This window comes from Lathamus discolor, chromosome 3 (genome assembly GCF_037157495.1).
Source record: "Lathamus discolor isolate bLatDis1 chromosome 3, bLatDis1.hap1, whole genome shotgun sequence".
NCBI lineage: Eukaryota > Metazoa > Chordata > Aves > Psittaciformes > Psittacidae > Lathamus > Lathamus discolor.
In genome coordinates, this window is record NC_088886.1 from 105917693 (window position 1) to 105942138 (window position 24446).

General features: G+C 40.9%; 2 protein-coding genes and 1 long non-coding RNA gene across 3 annotated transcripts in view; 2 read left to right on the forward strand and 1 right to left on the reverse strand.

Annotated features, from left to right (window-relative positions):
- LOC136010179 (nucleolar RNA helicase 2-like) lies at positions 1 to 14369 on the forward strand. Its single transcript, XM_065670990.1, has 15 exons — positions 1 to 199; positions 770 to 1036; positions 1662 to 1737; positions 2439 to 2617; positions 4140 to 4257; positions 5172 to 5357; positions 5908 to 6053; positions 7034 to 7183; positions 8928 to 9089; positions 9886 to 10005; positions 10828 to 10901; positions 11113 to 11272; positions 11578 to 11712; positions 12916 to 12960; positions 13779 to 14369. Exons 1-15 carry the CDS (start codon positions 95 to 97, stop codon positions 13986 to 13988), a joined length of 2133 nt encoding a protein of 710 aa, XP_065527062.1. The 5' UTR covers positions 1 to 94; the 3' UTR covers positions 13989 to 14369.
- On the reverse strand, positions 9736 to 15304 carry LOC136010180 (uncharacterized). The gene is made up of 3 exons (XR_010610782.1): positions 14969 to 15304; positions 13831 to 13923; positions 9736 to 9950 (listed from the first exon to the last, which is right to left on the reverse strand). It is a non-coding gene; the product is annotated as an uncharacterized LOC136010180 (long non-coding RNA).
- The window catches only part of LOC136010178 (nucleolar RNA helicase 2-like), a 14859-nt gene continuing 5310 nt past the window's right edge, over positions 14898 to 24446 (forward strand). The window contains exons 1-10 of the mRNA XM_065670989.1: positions 14898 to 15306; positions 15498 to 15770; positions 17209 to 17284; positions 18264 to 18442; positions 19411 to 19528; positions 20095 to 20280; positions 21628 to 21773; positions 22030 to 22179; positions 23366 to 23527; positions 24111 to 24230. Coding sequence (XP_065527061.1) covers positions 14929 to 15306; positions 15498 to 15770; positions 17209 to 17284; positions 18264 to 18442; positions 19411 to 19528; positions 20095 to 20280; positions 21628 to 21773; positions 22030 to 22179; positions 23366 to 23527; positions 24111 to 24230 — 1788 coding nt within the window. The 5' untranslated portion in view covers positions 14898 to 14928. The remainder of the gene's footprint in view (positions 15307 to 15497; positions 15771 to 17208; positions 17285 to 18263; positions 18443 to 19410; positions 19529 to 20094; positions 20281 to 21627; positions 21774 to 22029; positions 22180 to 23365; positions 23528 to 24110; positions 24231 to 24446) is intronic.

Consider the following 24446-nt stretch of genomic DNA (forward strand, 5'->3'; position numbering starts at 1 on the left):
GCCCTGGGTTGCCGGGGCAGTGGGTGGGTTCTCTTTCTGTCACACGGCGGTCGGTGACGGCAGCGTGGTGTGGCGCGGCTGCCGGCGAGCGGAGATGCCTGAAGCTGCCCGGTTTAGCGCCAGCAGCGGGACCGAGTCGGATCCCGAGTGCCCCATGGAGAGCGAGTCAGCCATAGAGAGCAGCCGCCGGCGGCGCAAGGTACCGGGGAGGGTTCCGAGGCCTTCCGCTGCCGGGTACGGCCTAGCCACACCGCCTCGCCTGCCTGCTGGGGCTGGTGTCCCGCGGGTCTTGCCTCAGTAGCTTTCCCGTAGTGGCGTGGGCCGGGGCGGGCCTGCGCCGTGCGGCCGTAGTGCTTGCCGGGCCGGCCGGCTGGGCGGCCATGTGCGCGGCGGGGCTTCCTGGGAGGGCTGCACGGCCTGTGGTGCTGGGCCGTGGCCTTCGCCTCGTGTTGGCACCGCGCCGCCGGCGGTGGTGGGTGGACTGGAACAGGCGTGTGGCCGTCCTCGTCGCGCAGCGGCCCGGGGAACACTTCGAGGTGCACTCTTGAGCGGGGAAGAGGCCAGGGTGTCTCGTGGTCAGTAAATGCCTCCTCGTGGCACCTGCGCCGCGGTAGGAAGGGATCTCTTGCTTTATGCGAGCCCCGCGGCATCCATAACTCGAGCATCGACTTTGAGTTTTAACTCTGTTGCAACGTCTTCTCTGTTTCGTGTCTCTTGGATCATGCGCATGTGTTTTCATTTACCGCCGTGTTGCTCTGTGCCTTGCCAGAAGGAGAAAAAAGAGAAGAAATCTAAGCGCCATGACAAATCTCGGAGAAGAAAGACTCAGATGGATGAAAGTGAGCAGTCGGAGGATGACATTGATCCCCCTAAACTCAAGAAATCAAGGAGTGGAGTTAAACAAAACGGCCATATGAGAGAAGAAAGCCCAGAGAATGCAAAATTATCTACCTTAAACAGTAAATCCAGCCACAAAAAAGGGCACAGTAATTCAAGTGAAACATCAAGTGGTGATGGTGACAGTGAGCCAGAACAGGTAAAACTACTGATTTATTTAGTTTTTTATACTTGTATGTTCTGCAGCCTTTTGCTGTTGTCTGCTGTAACAATTGATGTTTTTCAAAGCTAACCCTGGAGGCTACGGATGCATGCTTTTCTCATGCTCAGCATTTTAATCGCTATGCTGTTAAAACTTATATGGAAGTGATCCATTACCAGGTAATAGTGGGTGTGTTTGCTTTACCTTGTAATGTTATTCTTTTGGGGGTCAATTGCTGTGTCTGTAAATCACTGTCATGTATTAATTGGGAAGTAGGAAATAGGCTGGATATCAAGCCTGATTCTTGCATATTCTGTTAGGCCATTGGTAATTATTTAAAATAGAATCTTAAAATAAGAGTTTTCAGAGTTTTAATTTGGGTGCTTTGCATTTACAGGGATATGTCATTAGGTATGAAACAGTCTTAAATTACAGATCACTTTTGTCTAACTTTTAAATATGATAGTAAGTAAAACAGAAAGCTTTTCAGCTGCAGCTGTGCCACTGTCACTGAAAATTTGACCCTTGGTATGACACCAGTGTCTGTGCCATTATCTTGGATTTTCTAATGGTCATATGATACTCACAGGGAATGTTATCTGATTTATTTTTTTATCTACAGGAGATGACTGAAGAACAGAAAGAAGGTGCTTTCTCCAATTTTTCTATTTCCAAAGGGACTGTGCAGCTTCTTCAAGGTAAATTTCTTGGCATAATGTCACCACAGAAAGTGAATTATCTTTGTCATGTGTTTTTATGCTCAATCAATGAGCTTTGAGATGTGCTCTGCTCGTGTGTATGCAAGCACAGAAGCTTTACAGAAGCCATATTGATTGGCTACTCTAAATATGTTTTGAAGAACCTTTTCTGTATACGGTATTGCCCGATTCAGCCTTTACAGTAGAATTTTGAATGACGTAAGATCAAAAAAAAAAGTATTCTGTGCAAAAAACTTTATATTAAAAGTTATTTCAATGTGAGTAAAGGAAAAGGTTATAGTTAGAATCTTTGACAGTAGTTTGTGCATGACTTAGTATGAATTAAGAGATGAACAGAAGTGCTTTTCGCATGTTTGTATTTGAAAGGAAAAGATTTTTGTAGATAGGTGGGAAGTATTACATAAATAAAGCCACAGTACGTAAAGGCTTTCATTAAAGGTTAGTAACTTCATCTGTCCCAGCTAGCACTATGCGTAGTGGTATGAAGTGGAAGAATAAAATGGACAGTCTAGGAACACTCTTTACAGATGATCTCTGTGATTCAGGAAGTTGGTGGAGGTGATGATATAGTCCTGATTTACTTTAGAGTTGATGGAAGTTCTGCTTGGGATAACTTTCTCTGAAGAGCAAGAACACTTGTAATATTATCGTATTAAGGAAGTCTGTTGAAATTGTCACAGCTCGAGGAGTGACCTACCTGTTTCCTGTGCAAGTGAAGACCTTCAACCCAGTATATTCTGGCAAAGATGTAATTGCTCAAGCACGAACTGGAACAGGGAAAACATTCTCTTTTGCTATTCCCTTAATTGAAAAACTTCAGGGGGACTCGCAGGAAAGAAGAAGAGGCCGTTCACCAAAGGTAACTGCTTAGTTAGAATGCTAATTTTGCTTTGTCTTACGTCCAAGTGAGTCAGATTTTTAACCCACTGGAAAAGTTCTTAAAGTTTGTGAAGATATAGGGCAATCTGCATTGAAGATTATTTGAAAGCTGTGTTCATTGGGTTTTGCCTGCATCATGTGTTGCCTGTTACCATCTGGTCAAGAGTGAAGAGTACAATAGCTCTATCCACTAGTCAATTCCTTTTTCTACTTACAAGGAGACTGAACCTACAAGTTTTCACCATGTCCCTATTTAATTTTGTTCAATCGCCTTACCTGTTCCAGTCCAGTGGTTACTGGATGCTTGTTTTTCTGCCAAATTAGTAATAGATTAGTGACTTTTTCTGGTTGATAAAAGCTGTCTACTTTGTTTAAACATGTAGATAGTGAGAGGACTTAGTTTTCACTAGGACCAGCACCAGATATGGAAGCTTCTACTCTAGAGAACACAGATTATTATGAGCTGTCTGCGTTCTGTTAGGGAATACCAAGTGCGGGTTTTGTTGTTTTTTTTTTTTTTACCAGATTCTTATGATGCCTTCCAAAACCAGATAGGCTAAAGCTTATCGTATCTTTGATAGTGGAAATGTTTTGTAGGTTTATTTAATCTTGTCACACATCTCATAGCCTAACTGAAACTCATGCCAAAACTAGTCCTAGTTGTTCTGTTTGCATCTGCCCATCATATTGGCAGTCCGACAGAATGCTGACTCTAGATTTTAGCACAGTCTTGCAGAAAAGGGAAAGCTTTCTTTGAGGGAGTTGCAAGTCTTTAAATAAAACAGTTTGCAGGCCTCACTAGACCACAGAAAGCTTCTGCTTTCTTTTTTTGTCACAGGTTTCAATGTTGAAAGAAGTAACAGAGTAAGGATTTTAAGATTCTATTTGTCAAGCCACTGAAGCTGGGTTTTAGAGCAGTACTGCAATCACATGTTAAACTACATTAGTTAAAACATCTGTGGTGAGGCCTACATATTGAAGAGAGGATGGTTCCTTGTTTATTTCTATAGGAATATCAGCACAGGCTCCAGAACCATGATGAACACCAGCTTGGCAGACTGAACATACATTTCCCTGAATCATAGAGAAGCTGAGACGGTTTATATCACTTACACCTTCTTGCAGGACTGTGAAGCGTTACTGAGCATGTGTAAAAAACTTATTACGCAGATCCTTTAGCCTTATACTCAAACAACATAACGATTATATAGAAGCAAGCCTGTAGCTGATCTGTTTAAGAACTAAAGTTGAATAAGATTTAAGTTCCTGTCTAATTTAAAAAGAAGTCTGCCTGTCCTAAGTGAGTATGTGAAGGAGATTAATGATGTTACAAGAGACTTAGGGAGTGTGTTACTCTAATCTTTGCTTAGATAAAAAAAATAAAGTGTCTGGTTTAAATAGTTTCTTCAATTATGTAAATGGTCAGACCTAAACTGATGATTAGCAGTCTTGGTTGCTTGCAAAAGCCATGGTAAGAGAACATCTGTTTGCATTCTGTCTAGGTACTAGTTCTTTGCCCAACAAGAGAGTTGGCAAACCAGGTTGCCAAAGATTTCAAGGACATCACAAAAAAGCTAACAGTAGCTTGTTTTTATGGAGGAACTCCATACAATGGACAAAGTAAGTGACACTTATCTGTAATAACTGAAATGTTGATTTACTGAAATATTTGAGAAATGCAGTTGAGTCCTTTCAAACATGTACTTTTTAACTCAAGAACTGGTATTCATGGGGAAATTCAGTAGCTCAGACTATCTCTTCTTACGGTGAGAAATAATAGCTCTCAATTACATTCGTGTGTTCCTTGTCTACTCATGTACTTTAAACTGGAAAAGATTATGCTGTGTGTATACACAATATTTGAGTTTAGGCTCTTATTAAGCACTTTTTTTATTTAAAAAATACTTAGTGTTAGAGCTGTAATACAGGATATCTGGAGGATTTATAAAGTGGAGAAGAAATTCTTTATTGTGAGAGCATAATTTACTGTCTTGATGGTTATGGTTGTAAACAAGGCATATGAGAGCAGGAATGAGAATCAAGATCTTTCATTGTAATGTATCTTGAGACATTAGGGTTGTTTTTCTTTCTCCATGCAGAACTTCAGGCAAGGAGGTGATTTTGGTAATGTGGATAGTGAAATACAGAGTGGTGTCGTTTAGTTTTGTTTTTTGTGTTTTTAAAGTTTCCAGTTAAGGTAGACAGTTCGGGAAAAGCTAATTATTTCCAAAGTATGTTAAAAGAAGCTCTTTGTTTGCCATTTTATTTAAATCACAGGGAGAGGGAAGGGACATGGGAAATCTTTCCTTCAGAAAGCAGTACAACTTCTGCCTTACCAGTTTGTTCTTGTTTCTTCTCTCCCCCAAATTTTCTCCTGCTGTTCGTCATTTGTTCTTGCTTGCATTTTTAAAGAGAGTACTTACAAGCGGTTCAAGAAGCTGTTTTGTTATTACTTAGATACCGTGTGTTTCTAATGTAGAGAGAACTCCCTGTTTTCACTGCTAACTCCTCTTCTGCTCTTTCCTGTTTATCAGTTGATCTCATGAGAAGTGGCATTGACATTTTGGTTGGGACACCTGGGCGAATCAAAGACCATCTTCAGAACGGCAAGCTGGACCTTACCAAGGTGAAACATGTTGTACTTGATGAAGTTGACCAGATGCTGGACATGGGATTTGCTGAGCAAGTGGAAGACATTTTACGTGTTGCATACAAAAAGGGTAATCTCAATAGTTAAACAAATCAAAGAAAATGTTAGTAATAATTTAGTCTGCTAAAATTCAGTTACGTTTTTCTGAAGGTGTCCTTGTTAAGAAATGACTGAAGAGTGTATATCGTAGGAAATGTACTGTGAACGTAGTACATGATGAAATGTTGTGAGAGTGGTAATCATTCATAAGACCTTTGCAAAGGTTATATACGGATCCCTAGGTAGTAGATTTTAACTTTCATTGACACTTACCTATAAAGTTGTACTTGGACTTCTTCCATTTAAAAGGAATTAGAAGCTTTTTACCCTTTTCACTGCTTGAAAATAGACTGGGTTTTTGGTCATAGTAACTTCTTTTGCTATCTTGGAAATACTCAGACTTTCTAGAGTATTTTTTTTTCTCCAGATATTGGTAATGCATACATTTAAAAAGACTTGCCTTATTTATTTTATATACACTGATATTTAACCTCATATTTTTAATAACCCATGGAAAAAACTTGTATACTTCTGTAATATGAAATGTAGAAAGTTTGTGAAACATTGTTCTGTGTTTTAAGATTCTGAAGACAATCCCCAGACACTGCTGTTCTCTGCAACTTGCCCACATTGGGTGTATGATGTGGCTAAGAAATACATGAAGTCTAGATATGAACAGATTGACCTTATTGGGAAGAGAACTCAAAAGGCTGCTACAACAGTAGAAGTGAGTAATCTATCTAATGTGGAATGTTTTCAGGCTTCCTCCCTTTTTCTTCGTGCTACGAATGGTAATCCCATCCTAAGGTACATTGTTGGAATGATGTCGAAAGCTGGTTTGAGAATTATTTTTAAGCATATGGCATTTTATAGCTAGTCCAGCTGTTTTTTGTTTTAGGATCTGTCTCTCTTCTCACAGCATCTGATAATCATATAGACATCTCAGAGAGAGGATTCGTTACCAGTATTGTTGGTTTTCAGAGAAAAGTGGTATCTGAGTTTATCCAAGTTGGAAGCCAGAGGCACACATTAACATCAGCCTGGCTCTTTTAAATTGCCAGGGACTTCACAGTCAACTCCTGCTATTCTGTATGTTGCAGATTTTTTCAACCTTCTGTGGTATCTCTCCTCACTAGGCCTTTGTTGTGCAGTAAATACTCTAACAAGGAATACAATACATAAATGCTAGAAGCCTGAATTAGTTATCTTTACTTGATAAGATAATTGTTTCTGCTTAAGTCTTGCTTAGTGGTTACTTTGACAGATAAACAGGACATGTAATTGTGTCAGCGAGATAGAAAGAATGTTTATCTTGTGCTTGGAAAAAAGCTTTTAACGCACTGCATTTATTTGTTTTGCTTCATCTGACATAAAGCTTTAGTTGACAGAACTGTGACAAAATCTTGCACCTTGACTGTTCTCCAGGGAAATGGAATAGTATTTCCTGTTTTCCTTGCTTTAAAAAAGTGATTTGCAGACTGTCATCTTTATTTTTTTATCTCTTACTGTAATTATTTTGCTTAATGTTAGACTAATTCTGGTGGACATAAGAATCTTATGGACTTTGCATGTTCCAGTAACATGAGTTAGCATTTTTTGCCCATTGGGAAACTGTAACTCTTTAGTATCTCTGAATTTTACAGTTTCAAATGAATTGAAAAATCTTGTGTGTTTATGTAAACTAAACACTGGAATTCTTTTCTGTAGCATTTGGCAATTGAGTGTCACTGGTCTCAGAGAGCTGCTGTTATTGGAGATGTCATTCAGGTCTACAGTGGCAGCTACGGGAGGACTATTGTCTTTTGTGAGACCAAAAAAGAGGCAAATGAACTGGCTCTGAATGCTTCAATCAAACAGGTATTTTATCATCTGTATTAAGTAACAAAACCTGTCAGAGGTGCATCAACCCTACGTTGATACCAGACCTACACTGAGTAAGCTTTAAAGAGAGGTTTCTAGAGTGGGTAAGGCAGGCTTTTGCAGATAGTCAAGTAGTTTCAAACTGCCAAAAAGAACCTTTTAAAAACCCCAAACAACCTGGTTGAAAGTTTTACAGCATTATAGTCTTCAGGACTAGGCTGCGCTAGCAGATACGGGGATTCCTTTCTTAGAGTTCTCACTGACATGAAGTAAAGCAGTTGTGAATTTTATGTAGAGAGGACTGTTTTGGGTTAAAAAGTGGTGTTAGACTTAGAGAACTACTAGGATAACAGGCGATGGTACTGGAATAGTGGTTACTGAGCTGTGACACTGACATTAACTAGTGTTGTCTGGGGCGGCAGATTAGGGTTTAGAGCTGTAATATAACAGAGGTTGTATTAAAATGTTTATTAGCTATTACAAAGAGTTTAAAGGTGCATACACAGCAAGAATTCAACCTGCCATCTCTTGTGAACAACCTCTAGTGTATTCCTGAGATTCGTGGTATGGCACTGGTGGAAAGTAACTCCCTGGTGAGGTGGTGCAATGTTTATGATGTGTAGCGACAGACACTCAAGCACTGCATGCTTGGTTTTGGTGGTGGTACCACAGCAACTATTTTTTTCCAGATGTACTTTCGTTGAGGAGATAAGTTATGTCTAGAAAACAGTATAGCATTATGTTCCCAGGGAAAGGAGGAGCTTTTTCATCTGCTACAACTGTGTTCAGGAATGTTTCTCCCATATTCCTGGATGACCTCAGTAGCAGCTAGATCTGAGTGTAGTCTTACTGTGTTACTGATGGTCTTAGGTTATCACGTCTTGCACAGGCAATGCAGAACTCAGTTCTTGGCACGTAAGAAAAGGATATTATTTTGCTGTTTCTCTTTTAGCATATTAATACTCAGTAATAAATATGGCTATTCCATTTAGCAGTGGACATTAATCCAAAACTGAAAAAGACTTCTTGAATTCTGTGCTGACCCCTAGCATTGAGTTAGTATTTTTTCAAATAATTCTCTGTTTACGTGTGGAAAACATGGTGGTCATGTGCAGGCAAACTGAAATGTCAAGTGGAGGAGAAACCAATTTTTGGCTGTTTGGTCTACATACTCGTTACTGCTGTGATATAGGACTTTCAGAATGTTTGGATTAAAATGTAATTGTCTTGGAAGCTGTAGTAGTTGTGAGTTTGGGGTTTTTGGAGGGGTTATTATTTTTTTCGTGACCACTTGTATTTTAATCCTTTAATTGGTAGTAGGGGAAATTAATATATTAAGGGGGATTAAGAATCAACACTTTTGGAAAAGATGTCTAAATAATACTAAGAAGCCTGAGAAAATCGTTGATGGCTATTTTGAAACAGCTAAGCTTTGCAGAGATTTTGTGGATGGCAAGTTAGGGCATAGTTGTTTTCATATGTCACAGTAATTAGAGGTGGAGATAAGACAGATGTTGCAGTTCTTTTTTTCCTACCTTTGTTAAAGGTCTTTTAAGTATATAAATGAGAAGTAGTGAGTAAATATTGTAAGACACCTAAAATATAAACTCTATTAATTCAGTTCTTCTGTATCTTGCTGTACAGTATCTATCAAATATCAGGTATTGTACCCGAAACTGACCATAAAATGGAGCACTGTCTTGAATTTTAGTACAGTCCTATAATAATACTGTTTTTTCAGGATTGCCAGTCATTGCATGGTGACATTCCTCAGAAGCAAAGAGAGATCACGCTGAAAGGTTTTAGAAATGGTACATTTAAAGTTCTGGTTGCAACCAATGTAGCTGCCCGTGGCTTAGATATCCCTGAAGTTGACCTGGTTGTACAAAGCTCACCACCAAAGGTAGGATATGGTTACGCTGCGTGCTTTTGTAATAATTTGTAGTCTTCTTTTCTAGTAGTATATGCACTCAGGTGATGGTATTCACCACACAGAGTTTATTGTTGCATTTAAGGGTAAGGGTAAGAAATGTCCTGGTATACAGAAGTTTCTTAGGGGATTTTTTTCAGAGTGCATCAGTGCCTAGTATGTTTAAAAATGGTCTCCTTGAAGTACCTTTTCTGAGGCTGTTCAAAGCCTCTCCCTTAAGCACCATGTGTGGTGATTGCAAGTCTGGAAGCAGTTTAAAGTAAATGAAGACTGTCTTGCAAGAACATTAAGTAGGGACATAGATGAGGAGGAGACCCCAACTGTGAGAACATTGGATGAAGTTAGGGTTTAAAAGAAACAGGGTAGTTTTTTAGTGAATTCACTGTTAATATCTCAATAACCATAATCAAGTTGATGTGCAGGAGGGGTGAGTGGGATTGTTATGGATGTATACACACTCAAAATGGTTTGATGTAGGGTTATTTTTTTTTTTTTCCCTTCATGTTCTCTGTGGTGATGCCAAAACAAGACTTAGTGTATCCATGTTTGACTCATGATCATGGTTTTGGCTTTGAAATTGTGATTTTTAGAGGGTTATAGAAAAGCTCGTTAATTCGGCTTTAGTGAAACAATGTTTCTTTATTTCATTCTCTGATGCAGTTACTGTGTATTGTTCAGGCTGATCTGTAATAGCTTCTACTAAGTTATGTGAATACAATTAATTAAACTACAATAAATTAGATAAGTCATAAGGCTATTCGTTTTGAAGGATGTGGAGTCCTATATCCATCGCTCTGGACGCACAGGTCGAGCAGGACGGACTGGGATCTGTATCTGTTTTTATCAGCGAAAGGAAGAACATCAGTTAAGATACGTGGAACAGAAAGCGGTAAAGCATAGTTCTTTTCTGAGCACTCAGATGTAATGTAGCATGTAAACAGCATGTAAAATCTTCATGTTTTGTTCAGTAGCTCAGTTACAGAATACAGCTTATAAAGCAGCTGGTTGAGGTTCAGCTATCTGGCAGAGTTTTGGTAACATGGTCAGTTGTGGAGCAGGGAATGTGCTGCAGATTTTTATGCCTACTTTTTCAGCAAATGCCAGTAAGAATGTACGTGTGGCAATGAGAGAAAGCCAGCAGGATTTCAGTGTTCACCCTGGCTTACTGTTTGACCAGTGATTTGCATATATGTAGCTTTACTAAGAACTGTTACTATAGTTTTTGCACTTTGTGTGCTTTTCCATGTAGTACTTTTTCTTGCCAGTTAGGTATTCAGTTAGGATGAGATGTTTTCGTCCTGGCACTTAAAAAACTCAGACTTACGTTTAGAAGGGCTATGTAACTTGTACTTAAATACATATAAACCAGACTAAAATTAATAATTTAGAATTTTTAGACTTCTCCCCCTCCCTTCTCCCCCTTCCCCCTCCCACCCGTAATCTGCCCAAATGGTCTCTGTTTATTTCATTTTAAGGTCACTGCATCATTTAAACTGACCTGGTGCAAACAAAAGATGTTGAAGTGTTACCCATTTCACTTTAAACTTAACGGTCTAATTTTCACTAGCAAAAGGTGGGAGTTAAGTGTTGAAAAGAAGAACAGAAGTGATAGATTTAAATGCTTGTTTCATTGGAGTCCAGTACTGTTTCTTTAGAACAGAATTATTTATAGTTTGCAAGTTTCATCTGTATTTTGCTTTTTAAATTTCAGGGCATTACATTCAAGCGTGTTGGTGTTCCTACTGCAACTGATATAATAAAGGCTTCCAGCAAAGATGCCATCAGGTATGTTCTGTGACTCAAGCCCTGTCATGTCTTACTGCCTTCGTAGTTCAGAAGGGTTGTTTGGGTTGCTCTTTACTGTCCCTCTGAACTCTTTGGACTGATCACTCTTAAAATCTTGGACTGCTGTTTTTTCCTCTGTTCCACAGCCTAGTAAATACTAGTGCATGTGTGTGTATGTATTTTTTTGTCTTTTTTTTTTTTTCTTTCTTAGGTGTCTGGATTCTGTTCCTCAAACTGCTATTGAGTATTTCAAAGAATCTGCTCGGTTTCTAATAGAAGAAAAGGGACCAGTTAATGCTCTAGCTGCAGCTCTAGCTCATATTTCAGGTGCTACTTCCATTGAACAGCGTTCCCTGCTGAACTCAGATGCGGTAAGGGTGTATGGCCTAACATTTGTCTGAAATCTGGAAAAAAAACTCCTACAAAGAAAAAATATGCTTCTATGTTGTTTAAATAAGTATGTCTCGTCATGATTTTATTTATGAGAACTGTACTTAAGCCACTAGTAACTACTAGTATAGTTAAAAGCAAGAATATAGTGGCTGTAAATATACTTACTCTCCTGTAATGGTATCTACTTGATGTACTGTAAATTAGCAGGTTTCTTGTGTCTGATAGATGTGCTGAAGCATATTCCTCTGACTTAATGGAGCATGCCCCATTTTTTACTCTCTAGGGATTTGTTACAATGATACTAAGCTGTTCAGAAGAAATAAACAATATGAGCTATGCTTGGCGAAAACTGCGAGAACTGTTAGGTGACGATGTTGATAGGAAGGTGAACAGAATGTGTTTCCTCAAGGGAAAAATGGTAAGGTTTTTTCTATCTCTGCTACTGAGCTCTTACGGTTGTAGCCTTCCCTCAGGAATTTCCCCTGTACCATGCTTTGTTGGTAAGGACGTGACTGGTATAAGGGTGGGCCTCAGTCTGTTTTATTAGGCTTGGGTATCTAAGGGGTTTAGGGCTCTGCTCCACTGACATGCTAAAGAGGTAGTAGAATGCAATATATGATAGCCCAACAGGTAAAAGGTATGAACTGTGCTAACTGCTTTAGTGACAGAACACAGAATAGGGTTTCTCAGGCCAGTTTTGATAGTGCATGTCGCTTGTAATTCTGTTACCTGAAACAAGATCAGAAAGTTACTTTTTGAGTTGCATATTTAACAATGTTGCAACAATTGTAGCAAAGCTCGCTGAGAGATGGTTATTTTAAGCAGAAGTGGTTAACTTCACTGTTCTTGTCCCAGAATTTGTATGCATTTTCAGAAACATGAAAATGTGTGATCATGCAGTCCAAGGATTATTTGCGGTGACACAGAGAACAAGGAATTTATATTTCCTGCTTTTGAAAGTTGCTAGGCATTATTGCTGATTTGCTCCATCCATTTACTCTGTTTACTCACAGCATTGTTCTGTATTTGATACATGGAACACTAAGAATGGCTTTTCTTCAGATTTGTAATTCTTTCTATCCAGACAACGAATAGCATTTTAAAGTGTGAATTATGTATTGTAGTTTATCATTCAAGTAGTATTAACTTCAAATTTTTAGTCTGAACCTAAATATTCAGTTTACCGGGTATATAGTTTCCTACTATAGATTAAAACTTATGGTTTGAAAGAATTTACAAAATGGGCAATGGAGAAGCCAGGAGACCACAATTTAGGATAGAAAGGGTTATAACCTTATTGTTAAAAAGGAAGAAAATATGAAGTATTAGCTATGCAGAGGAAAGAAAAAGGTGTATATCTGAGGAAAAGTTGAAGGAAGTAAAGGTGTCCTGAGAAATACTGATGCAATATTTCTGAGTGTTCAAAGATTTTTAAATATATTAACTTTCTATTAAAAAGCACTTTGAAATGTTAAACTGTTCTAGTACACAGATTTGTAGGCTCTGGGTTGTGGGGTTTTGTTTGTTTGTGTTTATTTGCTTTCTTTTTGTTTCATTTGGTTTGTTTTCAGTCAGCTGAAAGGCTAGACTTATATACATTAAAATTACCCTTTCTTTTTAGGGTGTGTGCTTTGATATTCCTGCAGCAGACCAAAAGGAAATAGAGGTACATTCATTGAAATTTCTGTTTACAGCAGACTGGAGATAAAACTGGCTGGCCAGAAAATATTAAACAACCTGTATGCTGCCTTTTGTAGCAGCAAAAGGGATAACTTTGAAGGAACTGAAGAATGGGATAAGCATAGAAAGTTCCTCTCGTAATGAATTCCCTTGTCCCCAAAAATCCGCTGCTTGAAACTTTTGCACTGGGAAGTGTGTTGGTGTGAACAAATCCACCCCTTGTTACTGCTGCTGGATTAACCTTTGTAGGCAGCAAGTTTTGTTACACTATAAAAGTCTTTTTCTATTCCCTGTCTCCCCTTCTTTTCACCTAGAATTCTCTCCACATAAAAGTGAATTCCAGGTTTTTGCTTGGCAGAATTAGTATTCCCATGCCAAAATTCCTTCTTCCAGACTTCCCTTCATGTATTTCTCCCTTAGTGTATTTCTACACCCATATGCCCTAGCATTCATTGACTCCAAAAGCAATGCTGGGTTCTGGATTAGAGGGGAATTCAGGGCAGGGTGTGGGTTTGTGTTCAGTTATAATTATAGTGGTATTCTTAATAAATGAAAGGTGGGGAGTTTACTGATAAAGTTGCTCTGTAAAGCTCTGAGGTGGGTTTCAGTTCTGTTCTTTAGTATATCAGCCATACTCAGACAGCAGTAGCTCTTCAGCTTAAAGTTTTGAAACCAGCATTGACCACTTTAGTTAGAAACTGCTCACATTTTTACCTTTTCAATTGAGCAAATTTAATAATAATGAAATACCGTGTATTTGCATTCCTAGATTTTAACTTGCTACACCTGACTTTATTTCAATAGGCAAAATGGGAAGATTCAAAACAATGGCGTTTGTGCGTGGCAACTGAATTACCTGAGTTAGTAGAATCACAGCGAGGAGGAGGAGGAGGAAGTGGAGGAAATGGCCGAAACTTCTCAGGCTCCAGAAGCGGGCGGCGGGGTGGCTCTGGTAGAAACAGATTCAGAAGCAGAGGCCAGAAGCGGAGTTTCGACAGAGCATTTGATCGTTAATTTCAACAATCTAGAACTGATACAAATGGGACTGCAGTATTTTATATTAAATTAAAATAGGCTGTTCCTGTGTGTTTGTACCACTTGGAAAATCTGTCATTCAGCTTTTTTTCTCACTACTACTTCGGTCATAACCAAGATGCTGTTCAATTAAAAAAAAAGAAAAAAAAAAAGACCACCCTAAAAACCCCACAAGGAAAATAAAACTGCTTCCTTTCTTTCTTGTATCTCCATTTCAACTGTAAGACCTGAATCATTATTCTAGAATACGGCTGTTGCATTTAAATCTGTAGTCTGCCTCACTGTATAATATACAGATATTAACTGCTGGTCAAACCTGTACATTTTCCAAAAAAAATAAAATATTATTTTACAAGTTCATGTTCTGTTAGAAGGTTTTGAAAAGTGGGTGTGTGTTGGGTAAAGGTGAGTAGCATGGTTTGAATAAGCACAGTTGCAGTATAGTTTCTGTACAATATAGAGTCATAGATCGGTTTGGGTTGAAAGGGACCTTAAAGATTACCTATTTTCAGCCCCCTCCGTGGGCACAGACACCTTTCACTAGACCAGGTTGTTCAAAGCCCCGTCCAGTCGGGCCTTGAGCACTTCCAGGGAGGGGACAGCTACAGCTTCTGCAGGCAACCTGTGCGAGTGCCTCACTACTTTCAATTTCCATTTACCCTTCCTCAGTGTAAAGCCATCCCCCCTTTTCCTTAGCAGACGTGTCCTAAGCATTTACGTGCGTTACTATATGTGGCGAATATTGTTTTGCCGTTGGTAGTGCGGTGCAGCAACCTGGTTGCAGCGTTGCTGCAGGAGCCCCGGGAGGAGAAAACGCGGTGGTGAGGTCGGGACTCGGTGCTCGGGGAAGCCGGCGGAAGGGACCGGCGGGACAGCGTCGACGGAAGGGGCGGGCAGGGGCCGGTGGCGCAGCAGCCGCATGGGTGGCGTGTGGGGCCGTGCGGCGCGGCTGGGCTTACCTGCGGCCCGGGCAGCGGCGGCCCCGCTGAGCGACCGGCGGCGGCTGGGCTGGCTGTCCGGCGGCAGGGCGGGCCCGCTGCTGCTGCTGGCGGCGGCGCTGCCCCGCGGTCCCGTTTGCCCGCCGGTCGCCCTCAGCGCTGCACCTCACTTCCTGCGCGCTGGGGCGGGGCACCGGTCTTGGGGCCGGCGCTACGAGACGGGAAGCCCCGCTGCCGCGCACCAACCCGGGGAGCAGTCAGCCGCCATGCCCGCCGCCGGCCCCGCCGCCAGCCCCGCCGAGCCGCAGGCGCCAGCGGGTGCCGAGACCCTGCGCCGGGGCCGCCGGAGGAAGGTGAAGGTGAGAACGAGCGCGGGTGGGCGCGCCACGTGCTGGGCGGGAGCGGCCATTTTGTACGGCCCGACCCGGCCCAGCCGCGGGCTTAGAGGGAGCTGGGGGTGGCTCGGGCACGGGATCCGAGGCCTGGCGGTCGCAAAGCGGTGCGTTGTTGGAGGCGGCTCCTGCGCCTCACGCTTGCTTTCCCTCGGCAGGAGGAGGCACAGGAGAAAAAGCGGCGGGAGAAGGTGAAGCGGCGCGTTAAAGCTGACGGCGAGCAGGCCCAGCCGGAGGAGAGCGGGCTGGGCGATGGTGACCTTGACCCCCCCTTGCCGAAGAAGACAAAGAAAGTCAAAGAAAAGAGCAATGGTCTGGCCGCAGAGAGCAGCGGCTCCGAGAGTACCGTGAAACCTTCCTCGGCTGCAAGCAACGGCCTGACGTCCCTGGCCGGCAACACAGCCGCGGGAGAGCAGGACAGCGACACAGAGGTAGTAATGTCGTGGCTGGAAGAGCCTGGTCTTGCTTACCTGAAGTCGTACTGGTAACAAATGGACTTAATGACACGCACTGGGTGCTGTGCGAAGGATGTGGGAGCGTTGTGCTGCTGGTGTAGGCAGCGTTTGCCACTCTCCCCCTTAGATTTACAGTACCTGGTCCTGGGCAGTGAAGAGTGCCCAGCATCATGCCTGTTTGCCCAAGCTGCAGGTGGGTGAGTGAAGCACAGCAGCATATGCACCATACGTGGTAGCTGTCTCTCCTTATGCTTTCTTCCTCGTGGCAAACGGCAAGCCATTTGAGGTAGCTTATCCTGCAGTGGAGGAGGCTAGCTAGCAGAAAACAGTTTCCATGTACTTGCTTCTCATTATGTAGCAACTTGGTTTGTGTCCTGCAGCATAAAGAGCAGTTTCTCGCTGCTGCAGAGACAGTCACTGTCCCAGAAATGTGCACTGCTTTGTGCTGGTTGGCCCTTTCAGGAAGTATTTGGCAAGGTATCCTGTAAGGGAAGGTCATAGTTATCTTTATTAATCCCCACTTCTGGAGTTCTCTCTGTTCAGATTTCATCCTTGGCCTTGCACGTATGTGTGAGGCGGCCTCACAGTTTGCCTTCCCTGAATAGGGCTTTCTGTGGTTAGTTTCCTCTCGTTTGAGATGGGAATGTGATTCAAGAGACTGCTTTGTGTGCAACAGGTGTAATAGTGTGATCTCTTAGGTCTTTGAAGTAGAAACTGAATTGTGAATTTTAAGTAAGTATCTACTGGTGTGCAGAATTATGAAGCTGTTTGTGTGGTGTACTGAGTACATGTGATGTTCAGGGACATTCCTGCTTCACACAAAGAATTGTGACACCAAATATGTTTTGCTGTGAAAAACAGTTTTCTGATGATTTCAGTGGACTTCAGTTGAGACTATTTAACAAATGGTTTCACTTTGCTGACCTGTCAGGCATATGTGCATGATATGGTAAGATCACACAGAAGGTGCAGTTCTTTCCTTTTGTTTTAATTGGACGTTAAAAGGTGGGGCAGGTATATCTGAATTAGGAATGAGATAGCAGTAGTCGTGGTCGTGAACAAATTGTTGCAGGTAACAAAAGTAAGAACTTTGACAGGATGCCTTAAAGCTGATGTAAAACCGGGATTTGCTTGTCAGAATTCTGTCACACTGAGTGGTGCAGCCTGTGTCAGTGTGTCCTGTCTTCTAATACGGGGTGGCTGGATTCAAGTTTCCCACCTTACGCTGTGATCATGTTCTTGTTTGTGAAGAATCTGCATCACAAGGGTTTTCCTTGTCTTTAAACAGAAAGGAGGTAGCTGGTAAAATCATGGTGGTATGGCAAATGCGTAGCTTTTCTTGTGTGCCTATGTAGGGTATGTTATTTGTTATCTCTTGGGGGTAGTGACTTTTTTTCATCTTTTATCCTTTTAGGAGCTGACAGAAGAAGCAAAAGAAGGCGACTTCTCCAATTTTCCTCTCTCCCAGAACACCATCAACCTTCTCAAAGGTTAGTTAATGTGTAAAAGAAATGTTTGTCCAGAATTGCACGCTGTTACCCGTATAAGCAGAGACAGAAGCCAAGAGTAATTGCCTGCTGTTTATTGTGTGGTGAGAATATGCATGTGAGCAGTCACCGTAGATTCAAATAATCTATTGTTAAGTAGGAACAAAGTTTCTGTTTTGTTCAAGTGCTTTGAGGTGAATTTATTCTTCCATGGTGTGGTTGTTCCTAGATAATGCATTCTAGAGACAGGGTTTCTCTTCTTGTCAGCATCATTCTACTTACTACGTATTTTTACTTCAAATCTCCTATCTGCTGTCTACAATGCCACTTCTTAAATAAGTATAATGGTGTTTTGTACATGAAGACTATTTGGCTTCTGTAAACAGATAGTCTACGATTACTCTCATACTTACGGGCATTTTTGTATCTTTTCTTGATTAGTTTTTTTGAGGAAGTAATCACTGTAGAGTTATTGTCCCCTGTGCTGGGAAGCTCTGTGATTCTTGTTCCTCAGGCAAAATTCTCCTTGATCCTTTACATTTTCCTTTGCTAGGAGGTTTCTCTTGGGTTGTTTCACTTGTGCTGTGCAAAATGTCTCTGAAGATTTAGAATGCTTTGACACAAACACCCTCACCTCCTCCTCACCTTCGCACCCAAGCTACCACAAAATCTTGGTCTGTAGCAGAAAAATGTGGGGGGTGGTGGTGTTTTTTTTTCCCCCTTCCTCCTTTTCCATTGTCTTATGCCAAACATCACAAAGAAAGCTCTATTTCTTTGTAGATAACTCAGCTGTGTGTTTGGGGGTGGGATACCTTTCAAGCTAGAGTAGGAGTAAAAGTGAAGATACATGGTTTTCTTCTATATTGCATCTCCTATTGTGTACAGGATTTGACATGATAACGCCCTACATACTCAGGCTAGTTGTATATGAGGGCTTCTCATCGTTCACCTTCTAATAAAACCTCTTTGGATTATCTTACAGCTCAAGGTGTAAAATACTTGTTCCCTGTGCAAGTGAGGACTTTTCAGCCCATATATGATGGCAAAGATGTAATTGCTCAAGCTCGAACAGGAACCGGGAAAACCATTTCTTTTGCTCTTCCGTTGATTGAAAAACTTCAGAGTGTCTTGCTAGATGGGAGAAGAGGCCGCGCACCAAAAGTAACATACCGCTTACGGGCTAACATCAAAACCTTAGAATATGGGAGGGTTTGAAAGAGATTTTGTAATTGCTTTGAGGAATTTTGGGACTTTTTGCTCCTTTATTGGTGTTTGTAATACTGAACACTTTCCTTAGATCAGGAGTTACAATGTGACAGATTTTGCAGCATCACAGTGATAATGTGTTCATATTTGGGGTTCCTTGTGTCTGCATTTGGGAGAGTGGTCAGGGCACTGCAGTAGCAGCTAGTGGAATTCCGGACTGCTGTCCTCAGGGAGTTAGCATGCAATTTTGGGGCTGAATCGCTTCCCTCTTCTGAGGTAATGTCTGAGTCAGCCGGACTTGTCTCCATTCATTGGAGTTGTTTCTCACTATAAACTCCATGGTGGTAACTGAAAGCTCTTGAGTTGTCTGTGTTTCTACCTTCCCCCCGGCCCCGGCATGTCTGGAAACTGAACAGATGCAAATGGTGGTCACATTTCTACCTAAGCTTGAGATGGAATCAATAACCAGATACCTGTGATCAGATACCCCCATGCAAATTAAGTATATGTATTTATCATTAGACTGAAGAACCACTTTTAAGATCTTACTGTGCCAAACTGTTAAGTGACTGTTGCTATTGTTAGTGCTGAACTGCACCTTCGTTGTCTTTGGTAATGTTACTGAAGTGTCTACTTTATCTGGCATTAACCTTAAGAAAAAAAATAGATACTGCTGTTCTACATCTCTGTTATCTTGTAATGCTTTGCCTTGTTTCTTCTTGCTGGCTATGAGGCTGTGTTGTGCAGGCTCTTAAGTGGCAGGAAATACTGCTGAGATGGTGGGCAGGTGTGGGCACCTCTGTAGTGTAGAACAAGTATAGCATAGGAATGGGAGCACAAGCTGTTTAATGTGAAGTAAACCCTTTTCTCCTAGCACCCTCTCCCAACCACAGCTGCATTTTGTCTCTTTTCACTCCCTCCAGGTGCTGGTTCTTGTTCCAACCAGGGAACTGGCCACACAGGTAGCCAAAGACTTCAAGAATCTCACTAAGAAACTGTCAGTGGCTTGTTTTTACGGAGGAACTCCTTATAAAGAACAGAGTAAGCAAACACTAGGGATTTACTAGTCGATTAGAGTTGACTGTCTCCAAATGCATTTCATGAATGAAACTGACTTTTTTTCTCCCTCAGAGTTTCACTTCAGTCAGGAACCACGATATTGCTTTCAACGGAAGCATACAGCCTGGATTAAATTATTCTAATTCCAGTAAATCTTGATTTAAAAGAACGGTTGTATGTCTGTGAAGTGACTAGTCCTTTTACTTTCTTGCTTTTTGTGTGGGTTTTGTGTGGATATACAGTGGGACTAGACGACTGTCCAAGGAAAAGAGAGAATATGTTAGCTGATTGTTGCTTGGAAATTGGTGCATCTTACTGTAACTTTGCCTGTGGTTTAGCCTGTATATTCCTGACAGGGCAACATGGACTGCTGTCACACGTACTTGTTTGTAACCCAGCCTGGATGTAGTAGTTTATTTGGAGATTAATGTGAAGTGCAGTAGGTTTTTGGTTCTAAAATTTTAAGTATTGCTGTGTACTGGTAACTTTTTACCTTGTTGTCTCTTAGCATACTGACACTGTGCTTGTTTTTCCGTATTTTCTTCCAGTTGATCTCCTTAAAAGTGGCATTGATATTCTAGTGGGAACACCTGGACGGATCAAAGATCACATTCAGAATAGCAAACTGGAACTTTCCAGCGTAAAGCATGTTGTTTTGGATGAAGTTGATCACATGTTAGACATGGGCTTTGCTGAACAAGTGGAAGAAATCTTAGGATTTGCTTATAAAAAAGGTGAATTATAACGTCAGGAGAGAAACAGGGGGCAATACAGAAAACACAGTTTGAAACCTCCTGGTGCACCCCCAACTTGAATCCTTTATATGACGCTAGTATTGGACCTCAGAGAAAAGAGTAAGGTAGAATTGGAAAAGGTTCAAAGCCAAGTGACAGATGGCTGAAGGGCTGGAATGGCATCTCTGGAAGGAGGGCAGGTTGAAAGAGGGAATAAAAGCAACAAACCCAACCTAAATCCCTAAGGCCTAGTGTTCTTCAGTCTGAGAGATGTGACCGAGTGTAGGGTTAGGGTTATGGCGTTTCTGTACATCATCATCACATAAAGTTGACATTTAGGGAATATTTGCTCTTTTCTGATGTAGTGGGCATTCAGCAAAGCTACCAGGTAGCAGGTATAGAGCAGAAGGAGGTGGTTTTAATAGTGTGAAATTCTTGGCCATGTTGTACTAATGTACTAGTTATGAAAATTGGCTTAAATTACTGGAGATAGAAATATCAAGGATTACTAAAAGCAAGGGTGTAACTTCTGGCTCTGGAAGCTACAAAATGGTTCCTGACAGTGTTTCGTCACATCTTTGACTGTGTTTGCCTGCTGTTGGAGAGAGTACTATGAGCTTCATGGATCTTGTGTTTGACTCAGTACAGCCACTGTCTTTACTTGTCTTTTACTTGACTGTTTCATTCTCCTAATTTCTTTAGATTTGGTCTTTGTCCTGGCAGCCAAAAAATAGAAGTGATCTTCCAAAAAAGGAAATCTGTATAGATTTTGTAGGAGTTGTCATAATTATTCAATCTTTAAAGTTTTCTTCATAACTGGAAGTAAGTTGTAGGGAATAACAGTGTCACTTTGCAGTGCGTGTTTCTTCTTGTCTGAAGGTAGGATAAACTTTTTCAAGATACTTTTTTTTTAAACTGTTCTTACCTGGGGTAGTTCTTCCCCTGGGCTGCAGAGTGTCCTTTTTGGCCTGCCTTTTTCCTTCACACAGTCATACTGTTCATAGGTAGTTATATTGGAATACCAGGCAAGGAGGGATAAAGACAAGTTCTTTCAGGTATGTGGGAAGACTTCAGGCTTATCTAAACCGTTTTTAGCAGATGAACTATAAATGTGCCTTACATTTCTTCTCAGGCAAGATGAGGGATTCAGTTTGGTCCTGTTCATATTACTGTAATTTTTCCTTTGGTGTCTAAAAGGTATTAAAGTGTTTTCATTGTTTCTGATTTCTTGTGGCTGACTTACCACACATAGAAACTTAGCAAGTAGAGCAACTCTTGCTTTTTTTTGTCAGTTCTTGAGTTTCAGAGTCTGTTGTGATGGCTGTAATTGATGACCTTTCCTTGCAGGTTCTGAGAACAACCCCCAGACACTGCTGTTTTCTGCAACTTGCCCACGCTGGGTGTATGATGTAGCAAAAAAATACATGAAAGATGATTGTGAACGGATTGACCTGATTGGAAAGAAGACTCAGAGGACTGCCACAACTGTGGAAGTGAGTGGTTCTGCTTCAGAGTAGTGCAGGTCCTGAGTATCTGGCCTGGGTGAAACAAGGTGTGCACTGACATTGCAGATGGGGGTCTGGAATGAATTCTCACATGACAGACACACACATTTTCCAAGGAAAGCTTTCATATGGGGGTAGTAGTTTGCAAGCTTAAAAAAAAAAAATCTTTATGCATTTGTTCTTGTGTGTCCTGTGTGTGGCTTAGATTTAACATAGATGGTTATCATGTTTCTTTGCCAAATAGCATTTGGCTATACAGTGTCGATCATCTCAGAGAGCTGGAGTTCTGGGAGATATCATTCAAGTCTACAGTGGCAGCCATGGTCGGACCATTGTCTTCTGTGAGACCAAAAAGGAAGCAAATGAACTGGCTATGAATGCTTCACTCAAACAGGTACTGGTGCCTGAACAGAGAGCAGTGGTTATAGATGTTCAGGGATTGAATGCCCTGAAATAAATATAAGGTTGCAACTGTATAGATCAAGTTGTTTCTGTGGGTGGTTTTAAGATTTCTGAAAGCTGCTTTTAAAAGTGGAACTTTGAAGTTAAAATACCTTCTTGGCTGTGATTACGAATTTTATTCCTTCAACTTGAAGGAAAGGAATCAATGGAAAATATGAAGCTTATGCTGAATAACCAGGAGATGTTAAGAATAATAATTAAAAGGAGCTAGTATAGCGCGTATAGTCATTCTTGTGTTAGTGTGCTTTTTGGATTCCCATCTTTTAATGGTATTTATTATTTGAACATTCAATATCCAGGAAAATCAACTCATGTGATAGAATAGAATGTTCTGTTGCCCGTTGTTCAGAACTCAGGTGTTACACTGAGCAGGTTCTCTGCGCCTAACTTCAATTACTTTTTTTTTGAGTGTGGGGAAAGGTGCTGGAATTTTTTATTTTTTTTTTCTAGAGAAAATCCTGTTTGATACTAAATACTAATTTATGGAGAAAGAGCAATGTTGAGAATACATGGTTTGCTCAGTATTTGATAAATGTCATGTATTATCCACATTAAAATCTTGTGGCAATAATTTCTGTCTGTTGGCCCTGCTGCTTTCACAGTAAATTCGATTACTTTGTTCCTGTGTCAGTACATGACACGTTTTTCTTTTATGCTAGTAAGTTATGCTTTAGCATGTTACTTACTTGAATTCTGAGCTTGTGACTCTCCCCTTTCTCCTTGTCAAACACTTGATCTGTTTCTTGTCCCAGTAGAAGTGGAGGTTGTTCAGATCACCCACAGGGCTTGGGCATGCCCTGGAAACTCACGCTTTTGTGAGTTTTGGGATGGCTTCCCATTGAAGGGAGTGAAGTCTCTCAGTAGCTCTTGACAAGCACTGTTCGTAAAGTTGCTTTCACTTGTCTCAGTGGAAGTGAAATCTGAAGTGGGCTCTTTTGGCAGACTGGTATGCTACAAACAATGATATTATGGTAAAACTACTACTTACGAATATCACTGTCCCGGAAAGGGATAAAACCACTTTGGTGTAATTATTTTCTTTTGCTCTGTACAATATTTTGGATTTTGTACTAGAATCCACTGTTAAATGACCTGTTAATGGTTTGTTTCACTGACAGGATGCCCAGTCATTGCATGGTGACATTCCACAGAAACAGAGAGAAATTACATTAAAAGGCTTTAGGGATGGTGTGTTTGAAGTCCTGATTGCAACAAATGTAGCTGCCCGTGGTTTGGATATTCCTGAAGTTGATCTTGTTATACAGTGTTCACCACCAAAAGTAAGTCATATGGAGAAACTAAAATCGTAATATATTTTTTGTGACAGAACAGTGGGTTATTTCTCTCTTTCACCAGAATTATGTTCTCATTCACAGATAAAGTGGATTATTTGTAAACACAGGCCTAGAATTTTTTAGTTATGCTTTTATAATTTGAGCTTTGAGTAAATTAGAAGTGATGGGCTTTGGTTACTCTGGAAAGTTGTAGGATAGCTTTTGACATCATTCATCATTCATAGCGTTTGACATCAGCATTTCTGAATCCCTTCTAAACATTGTTTTCATAACAACTCTAAAATATTCCTGCCACCTTTTTCTTCTTTTGAAACTCATTTGAGCTTTTTTATTAACATCCTTCCCCTCTTATGTTAATAGTGGTTGTTAAACTTGAGGCAGCATATCTTGGGCCACATAATACCTGCAAGCCTGAGTGGTTTGTCCATAACTTGTGTATAGAGACCTAATGTATTGTTCCTTAGGTGTCTGAATTAGGATTTATCTTGTATTTTCTGTCTTCCAGTGTGTAGATGTAAACAGTTTAAATAACTTTAGGTTTTCTCCTGTTCTGTCTGTATTTCTGAAGGATGTTGATTCCTACATCCATCGTTCTGGACGTACAGGTCGAGCTGGCCGAACCGGGATCTGCATTTGTTTGTTTCAGAGAAGAGAAGAAGATCTTCTGAAACAAGTTGAGCACAAAGCGGTGAGTTGTACCTCAGACCTCTGTTTAATGAAATTACTCACCTCCTAAAAGACTCTTCCAGTCTTAGACTTTGTAACTATGGACTACTTAGAACTCCAGTATAGAACTCATCCAATTGACTAATAGGCCTAAAATGTTGATATTTTGTGTAAGTGCTTTTATATCAGCGTTATGGAATCGTAGAATCATTGAATAGTTGGGGTTAGAAAGGACCTC